At 42.7% G+C, this 9,592-nt stretch overlaps 1 protein-coding gene across 1 annotated transcript; it reads left to right on the top strand.

Moving 5' to 3' along the window:
- The first annotated feature begins 1,611 nt into the window (after positions 1-1,611).
- On the top strand, positions 1,612-8,428 carry LOC311134733 (aurora kinase B-like). The gene is made up of 9 exons (XM_084168506.1): positions 1,612-1,724; positions 1,983-2,021; positions 5,453-5,537; positions 5,673-5,721; positions 5,881-6,069; positions 6,352-6,490; positions 6,745-6,893; positions 7,225-7,399; positions 7,601-8,428. Exons 1-9 carry the CDS (start codon positions 1,716-1,718, stop codon positions 7,772-7,774), a joined length of 1,008 nt encoding a protein of 335 aa, XP_084024632.1. The 5' UTR covers positions 1,612-1,715; the 3' UTR covers positions 7,775-8,428.
- Positions 8,429-9,592: the final 1,164 nt, after the last annotated feature.

Genomic DNA, 9,592 nt, shown 5'->3' with positions numbered 1-9,592 from the left:
GGTGACCATGTGGCTGGGGATACGAAATGTCCGGTGCGAGAGAGGCAGGTTGAGGTTTCCAGGGTTAGAGTAGTGCAGAAGTTGTCATATGCTGAGGCAGTGAAGAAAGTAGAGGAGGATGGGTCAAGGGGGAGGGATCCTGAGAGGAATGGTGTGAGTAGTAGATCTGTACCAGTACAGAGGGATAAACCAACAAGTGATATATGTTTCAGTCAGATTAAATTTTTTCATTTATAGCAATGGTAATCAACTGTACTGCAGAGATGGAACGTAAGTCGCAGAAAATAGAGGTTGTGGTGGCAGCTGTAGAGAGGTATTTGGGTGTGCCAGTCTTGACATCAGAAGAGTTACAGGGTGTGTTAACATTTACATTTACATTTTAGTCATTTAGCAGACGCTCTTATCCAGAGCGACTTACAGTTAGTGAGTGCATACATTAATTTTTTTATTTTTCATACTAGCCCCCCGTGGGAATCGAACCCACAACCCTGGCGTTGCAAACGCCATGCTCTACCAACTGAGCTACATCCCTGCCGGCCAATTGTGTGCCGCCCCATGGGTCTCCCGGTCACGGACAGCTACGACAGAGCCTGGATATGAACCAGGATCTCTAGTGGCACAGCTAGCACTGCGATGCAGTGCCTTAGACCACTGCGCCACTCGGGAGAATGCAGTGGAGGGCCAGGTCTTCTGCAGGGCCAGGTCCAGCAGAGACAGGCAGTGCAGCACTGCAGACTCCAACTGCTTCTTACCAGGGAAGGGGGCGTTAAGTGGTGGTGTTCCATCCTTTCAGGCTGTTGGCCTGAAGTAGGAATAAATAGATTTAAATAGTGGAGTATGGTAGTTATTATTATTATTACTTGTTTTTTTGTGAGTGTAGTGTTAGATGGTACGGTATTTGTGGTATTTTTTAAAGCAAAGTATAAGGGAGTTATACTCCAGTCCAGTAGGTGGCGGTAATGCAACATTTATTGGATGCCAACCGCCGTTAAACCTCATCGAAGAAGAAGAAGCAATCCAGGGTTTATATACACTACCAGTCAAAAGTTTGGACACACCTACTCATTCAAGGGTTTTTCTTTATTTTTACTATTTTCTACATTGTAGAATAACAGTGAAGACATCAAAAATATGAAATAACACATATGGAATCATGTAGTAAACAAAAAAGTGTTCAACAAATCCAAATATATTTTACATTTGAGATTCTTCAAATAGCCACCCTTTGCCTTGATGACAGTTTTGATGTCTTCACTATTCTACAATGTAGAAAATACTAAAAAATAATGAAAAACCCTGGAATGAGTAGGTGTGTCCAAACTTTAGACTGGTACTATACATCATTGAGTTGTTGCTTGCCGAGACAGAGCAAAAGGGGACTCAACAATAATCAGAGGATCCCTCGCGTCATTTATCTAAATATTGTTTTTACATTGGTCATCATATTCGCCTTTTTGTGTAGAATTCACCACAACAACTAGCTAGGTACCTCGACACCACAAACAAACATCAACAACAGAAAAACACACGCAAATAGGAAGTAAAACGGAAGCGCGTCACTGCTGAGCTGACTAATCGACAAGGAGTTGTACGTTTGGTCTAGCCAATCACACACAACAACAGTGGCTTCGAAAGATTGGCGGTCGAAGCGCAAATAATAGGGTGCCGTTTGATTTTAAAGTTATTGTACGTCACATATAGCTAAATACGTTAGTATGATGCAGGTAAGAGTTTAATTGTTAATTAAATTAGTCAAGTTTCGTCCTACATTACTGATGTCTCTAGCTAACTAACACTGTAGCTAATAGCTAGCGTTAACTTTGTTTGAAAAATGGCTTTGGCTAGCTAACGTTAGCAAAGTTGCTAGCTAGTTAGCTAAGGCAGCTAACACAAATATTATCTATGGCTAACGTCAACTTCTGAGCAGTGCCAATGGTGACGTTAGCCAGTTTAGCTTGTTAAACTATTAAATCTCTTTGCAGAATAAGGAGAATTGTGATCCTAAAGGCCTACAAAGACCGGTAGGTTTCGCCACACTCGTCCCTTTTCTCTTTATAATTCCCTCCTGTCCTAGTCGAGTTTTTCTCAACTCCACGGTGAAGTTACATCACATCAATGGAGTTGAGTGAAGACGAGCGTGTGGACTACGGGTGTCACTAGTTACCACAGTCAGTCAAGATGTGAACTTGCTTATGGTGGAAAATGAACATTTTAATCCTCTGGCAACTCTGGTGGACATTCCTGCTGTCAGCATGCCAATTGCATGCTCCCTCAACTTGAGACATCTGTGGCATTGTGTTGTGAGACAACTGCACATTATTAAAAAAATATGCACTCACTAACTGTAAGTCGCTCTGGATAAGAGCGTCTGCTAAATGACAAAAATGTACATTTTAGAGTGGCCTTTTATTGTCCCCAGGACAAGGCACAGCTGTGTAATGATCGTGCTGTTTAATCAACTTCTTGATATGCCACACCTGTCAAGTGAATGGATTACCTTGGCAAAGGAGAAATGCTCACTAACGTGTGTAAACACATTTGTGCACAAAGTTTTATAGAAATACGCTTTTTGTGTGTAAGGAAAATGTCTAATCTTTTATTTCAGTTCGTAAAACATGGGACCAACACTTTACATGTTGTGTTTATTTTTGTTCAGTGTACTTCCAGAAAAGGTCTAAATAAAAATGTACAAGCTACCGGCACCTCCAATGTAAATCACTCGGAGCGCCCCAGCTTGTCCTAAAACCTGTAAATGGGCATCTTGGTCTGTTTCGTTCAGCTATCCCTATGGGGAAAGAATAGGGTTTTGGGATAAATGCAGAAAATAAGGTCTGAGGTTAACACAGGCTTAGGAGATCTTATATGTTTTGTTCTATGAGATATCAGTCAGTTAACATGAAAAGTGTATATAAATGCTTCTGTTGAAGATTCTCATAGAATAAAATGTATAAGATCACCTAAGCCTGTGTTTACCACAGACCTTATTATTTGGTGAGTAACTAACTTATTTTGACATGAAAATGCTTGCAGAGCTGTCTAATGTTGGGAGTTTGAATCGGCGCTTCCTGGGCGTTAGATCTCTAACCCACAAGCTAGGGCAGGGTTCGGCATAAGGTTAGCAGTGTGGTTAGGTTTAAAATCAAATTTCAAAACTTTTCAGCGTCATATTCATCTCTAACACCACCCCAACATCAACATACTTTTGGTTTTTGTAGCGTATGTGGACACCTGCTCGTCGAACATCATTCCAAAATCATGGGTATTCATATGGGAGTTGGTCTCCGCTTTGCTGCTATAACAGCCTCTGCTCTTCTGGGGAAGGCTTTCCACTAGATGTTGGAACATTGTTGCGGGGACTTGCTTCCATTCAGCTACGAGCATTAGTGAGGTCGGGCACTGATGTTGGGCGATTAAGCCTGGCTTGCAGTCAGTGTTCCAATTCATCCCAAAGGTGTTCGATGGGGTTGAGGTCAGGGCTATGTGCAGGCCAGTCAAGTTCTTCCACGCCGATCTCGACAAACCATTTCTGTATGGACCTCGCTTTGTGCACGGGGGCATTGTCATGCTGAAACAAACTGTTGCCACAAAGTTGGAAGCACAGAATCGTCTAGAATGTCACTGTATGCTGTAGCGTTAAGATTTCCCTTCACTGGAACTAAGGGGCCTAACCCGAACCAGGAACAACAGACCATTATTCCCCCTACACCAAACTTTACAGTTGGCACTATGCATTGGGGCAGGTTGCGTTCTCCTGGCATCCACCAAACCCAGAATCATCCGTCGGACTGCCAGATGGTGAAGCATGATTCCACTGCTCCAATGTCCAATGGTGGCGAGCTTTACACCACTCCAGCCGATGCTTGGCATTGCGCATGGTGATCATAGGCTTGTGTGCGGCTGCTCGGCTATGGAAACCCATTTCATGAAGCTCCAGATGAACCGTTCTTGTTCTGACGTTGCTGCCAGAGGCAGTTTGGAACTCGGTAGTGAGTGTTAGACGATTTTTACGCGCTTCAGTACTAGGCGGTCCTGTTCTGTGAGCTTGTGTGGCCTACCACTTCGTGGCTGAGCCATTGTTGCTCCTAGACATTTCCACTTCACAATAACAGCACTTACAGTTGACCAGGGCAGCTCTAGCAGAAATTTGATGAACTGACTTGTTGGAAAGGTGGCATCCTATGACAGTGCCATGTTGAACGTCACTGAGCTCTTCAGTAAGGCCATTCTACTGCCAGTGTTTGTCTATGGAGATTGCATGGCTGTGTTCTCGTTTTTATACACCTGTCAGCAACGTGTGTGGCTGAAATAGCCGAATCCACTCATTTGAAGGGGTGTCCACATACAGTTGAAGTCGGAAGTTTACATACACCTTAGCCAAATACATCTAAACTCAGATTTTCACAATTCCTGACATTTAATCCTAGTAAAAAAATTCCCTGTCTTAGGTCAGTTAGGATCACCACTTTATTTTAAGAATGTGAAATGTCAGAATAATAGTAGAGAGAATGATTTATTTCAGATTTTATTTCTTTCATCACATTCCCAGTGGGTCAGAAGTTTAGATACACTCAATTAGTATTTGGTAGCATTGCCTTTTAATTGTTTAACTTGGGTCAAACATTTCGGGTAGCCTTCCACAAGCTTCCCACAATAAGTTGGGTGACTTTTGGCCCATTCCTCCTGACAGAGCTGGTGTAACTGAGTCAGGTTTGAGAATGATTGTTATTGTGTGTGTCTCTTCTTAAAGGGACATTTCAAAATTGTTGAACTCCATATACATCATCTCCAGCACCACCCTAACATCAACACACACAAACATACAGTTGAAGTCATTAAAACTCGTTTTTCAACCACTCCACAAATTTCTAGTTAACAAACTATAGTTTTGGCAAGTCGGTTAGGACATCTACTTTTCATGACAATTTTGAAATGTTTAAGAAGAGACATTGTAGAATAAGTCGAGGTTTAGCCATAATTATGACTTTGTGGTAACTAGTGACAACCCTGTATCTCCGACTACATCGAGTCGCTGTCGGTCGATACTTCTAAAATGTAAATTGTAAAAAAAAAAGTACAACCCTTACCGTGTACCTAATGTTTGTCCTCAGTAGCTTTTTTGTTTGCTGAAATCCGTACTTTATAATAAAGCGTTAATCAAATACAACCACCAACTGTTTCCTCGTATCGACTGACAGCAACTCGATGTAGTCAGAGGTACACTCCGCCCACAGTCGTCGCAACCCAACTCCTCTGATATGTACATCATGGAGTTGAGAAACCCATCTAGTAGATGGCATCTACTCCATTCCTAGCTAGCTAGGTGCCCATAAAAGAAAGTTGCCCATTTGGCTGTCTATCTAGCTTGGTACCATTTTTGATTTCATAACTTTGAACCAGTACTGGGGACATGGAGGCAATTAGGTTTGATCCAGGATGTTTTTCTACCTGATAGATGGCAACTTCAATGGCTTCTGTGGGTCCTCAGAGAGTTCAAATGCCCTCTGCCCCAGAGGCTACAGACAAAAACGCAATTACAGGTACGTTTCTATAGCTACCATTCTGCCTGTGGTGTTTCTATACACTTTCAAATGGTACATCACACCACTTTAATGGTGTAAACAATATACCAAATGTTTTTTGCTCAATTCTGAATCCCCATGATCTCACTACAGGTCCTGGGAGAGAGCCTGCGACATCTTCATCCAGTGCAGCTCAAGCAAAGTAAGTATTCTGTCCAGTAATATCGTCACTTGACCCTGACGTTGTGCATTTAGAATTTGTTTAAGAAAAAGGGTCAATGGCGTTAACATTTCTAGGGTTTATCAACTAGATGTGTCATGAATGTGTGGTTTTACAACCTCCTACGTCTCTCCTCATCAGGAAATTCACCATCAACGACTTTGACATCGGGCGGCCCCTGGGCAAGGGCAAGTTTGGGAATGTGTACCTTGCGCGGGATAAGAAGCTGAAGTTCATTGTGGCGCTGAAAGTGCTCTTCAAGTCTCAGATGGAGAAGGAAGGTGTGGAGCACCAGCTCCGAAGAGAGATTGAGATTCAGTCCCATCTTAGGTCAGTAGTACCCTGATTTGGACTTTTCCTCAACTTTTAGAATCTAGCCTAGCCTAGGGGGGGGGGGTATTGGTTGACGTTGCCTTAATATTATGATTTCTCTGCGGGAAATGATTTGACTTGCTGGTTAACACCAACATCATGAAATATACTTCAGTGAGCGGATTTCAGCTGGCGTTTGAAACTGACCAGTATTCACTTTATAATTCAGGGTGCATTCTTTTCTCAGATTGGGGAAGGTAGGAGATTTAAATCAATCATTCCTCCCTCCCGTTCCTTTAGACACCCCAACATCCTGCGCTTTTACAACTACTTCCATGACCGCACCAGGGTCTTCCTGATCCTGGAGTACGCCCCCCGGGGTGAGATGTACAAAGAGCTGCAGAAATGTGGTCGCTTCGATGACCAGCGCACTGCTACGGTAAGAGAAGTTGGCATTTTATTGTTGTATAGACAAGCTGATTAATCTATTCTGAATAATCAGAATCCTTTGCTTCTTTTACCCATGATCTCCAATCATAACATTTGGTTGTTAGATAGCCGCTAATATAAATAATTTGGTCTGATAATGGTAGCTACGTTTTGGCATTGAGATTTAAGTTGCCTTTACTTTCTTTGCATTTGAATTCCATTGTGCAAATTTGTCATATCTAGTATCTGTATGTCCTTTGTTAGTACATGGAGGAGTTGGCTGATGCGCTGCAGTATTGCCATGAGAAGAAGGTGATACACCGGGACATCAAGCCTGAGAACCTGTTGCTGGGGCTCCGTGGGGAGCTGAAGATAGCAGACTTCGGCTGGTCTGTCCATGCACCATCCCTAAGGTGAGCGAACCCTGAACTGAACCCTCTACAGCCTCATATGTTTGCTTCACAAATAAATACTGTGAAGTCAATTTGTATGTTTGAGATTGACTACATTTACCATCAGATTGTACAGAATCACAGATCTACAAATCACCTTGTTGCATCCCAAATAACGACTTGTTTATGTGAACAAGATTAGAGATTCTGTACCCTGCCTTGCTCAAACGGATCTCCTGAAGGTCACGAATTCACGGTGTTTTCCCTTCCTCTTCATCTTGACTGTCTATTTGTAGGTATGTTGCCGTTAAAAACCCTGTCACCAATCTAGTTGCTGTCTTACCCCCTCTAGGCGCCGTACAATGTGTGGAACACTGGACTACCTGCCCCCAGAGATGATTGAGGGGAAGATCCACGATGAGAAGGTGGACCTGTGGTCCATCGGGGTGCTCTGCTATGAGTGCCTTGTTGGAAACCCCCCGTTTGAAACTGCCAGCCACTCCGACACGTACAAGCGCATCACAAAGGTTTGCATTTTTTTATCATCAATTACTTGTGTATCCAGTAGTAATATTATCCCTAATTCAAGTGTAATCGCTTGAGTAGTTCCATTGTGATTTCTGACTGACATCTGTTAATTAAATGGAATAGGCATACATGTAGTAGCTAGATATTCAACCAAGGCACAGCTTTAAACAGTGATGAATGACCTCCCTCCCATCTCTCAGGTTGACCTGCAGTTCCCCAAGGTGGTGTCTGATGGTGCTCGGGACCTGATCTCTAAGCTGCTCCGCCACAGTCCCTCTATGCGGCTCCCGCTGCAGGGCGTCATCAACCACCCCTGGGTGAAAAGCAACTCCCGACGGGTCCTACCTCCCGCCTTCGCTCCCAAGAAACCCTAACTGTCCAATGTTCCAGCCTGTCTACGCTTCTAAGAAACCCTAACTGTCCAATGTTCCAGCCTGTCTACGCTGCCAAGAAACCCCAAAACCACCATAGACATACATATTCATATGTTTATAAATAATTGAATATTCATGATTATAAATTTGAAAACCACCAAGTCTGTCCCAGCCTGCCTTCTACCTGGGTGGAGGACTGACTCTTACCCTGCTGATTGGGAAGGACCGTGGAGATGCGTGTTTTAGATTTTCCCACTTTCAGGGATTTTCACATTTCTTAGTTATCCGGACAATCTTCATCCACAAACTTTTAGTTTCACCCGCAGATATAGATGGATCTCCAGATCTGTTAAGCTGGGACAACCAAACGACTATAGATTACTGTCATTTTTATTTCCATTCACTCCCAGAACAATTCAAGGGCGCCCTCTACTGTGAGAAAGATGATTCCTTATTTCTTGCGTTTCTTAAATAGATTTTATAAATGTATTTACTTTGTCTTTGCTTTCCTATCTTCTGTTTTCAAAGCACCTTTTTGTACAGCCTGCATGAAACATCCTCTACAAAGCTTATTCTCTATCTGTGTTCCTTTTGCAACGGTTTTGAAATAAAAATGGCATCAGGTGCTTCACAGGATGATGCCAAATTAATTTATGGAAAAGGGTGGCAAGGATCAATTGAGGTTATGAATGTAGCGGGTGAAATTCCATGTCTTACCCCCTTGTGCCAGCTGATGTCAGTGGTGTTCTGTGGTCCACTGGGAGTAGCATTATCCTCAGTCCTGCAAATTACTCCTGTCATGGGGTGACAGTTTTTCCCTGGGCTGTTGTCTCTGGGGTGCATCTGAAATGGCCATAGCCGTGGTCAAAAGGAGTGCTGTCTATAGGGAATAGGGTGCCATTTCATACGCAGCCTGGAACACTGACAGAAGATAAGGATACCTGTAATACATTGTAAAGCATGGCTGTGACTGTAATAAAAACACTCAGGGCTGTGAGTAATTATACTGTCTGGTAACACAGTCTGGCTGTCACGATAACAGAATAATGCAGAGAGATTGATGAATACGGAGACTATGAAGTGAAAGCAATGCTCATTGAAACAGCCTTTATTTTATTCACACCCCAACCAAAGCACAAACACACTTCATCCCCCAGTCAGTACCCAGTGAGAGGTCATGTGTGTATTCAGTTGGCTGCTGTGTTAAAAAAAGAAAAGGCCATTTGGGAGATTCAATTAAAAGCAACCCCAGAGTGCCACTGGCACGTTCTATACCTTATGAATGGACCCATGTTTTCTTTATTTTTTAGCTTGACCTATTACACCGTTCTGTTGTTATTGTATGTCTATAGGAAAAATCAGTTCTCTCCGTGCACCTGGTAATCCAATGGGTGTGCAAGTTATTTTTCTATAGCTGGAGGAAAGACCTCTGCTGATGTCTTTTCCCATCCATACTTGTGGTCTGGAGGACTCTCAGCTCTCTAACAAGGCCCTCTTTTAAACTTAAACTCAAAGCCTACATGGTGACGTTTGCAGTAATTATTTTGGTGAAATATCATCTAGATTGACTTTATATCCAAAGCTTTCATAAAACTGACATTACTTTACATTTTTGATCTGAGGTACAATATTTCTGCCCAATTTATATGTAATGAATAGTACCACATTGGCTGAATGACCACAGCCTCAGTCTTTAACTAGCTGAAAGTGTGGCAATGCATCATGCAGTCATCTGTAAATGAGCCGTGATACAGTGTGAAACTAAAAAATAATGATTTGTAGTTTGTGATGAAAATGGGTTACGCCTCGGAACCAGAA

The sequence above is a fragment of the Coregonus lavaretus genome (assembly GCF_964263955.1).
Source record: "Coregonus lavaretus genome assembly, chromosome: 9".
Taxonomy (NCBI): Eukaryota; Metazoa; Chordata; class Actinopteri; order Salmoniformes; family Salmonidae; genus Coregonus; species Coregonus lavaretus.
The sequence above is the reverse complement of the archived record's forward strand: the minus strand, read 5'-3'. Positions and strand labels throughout refer to the sequence as shown.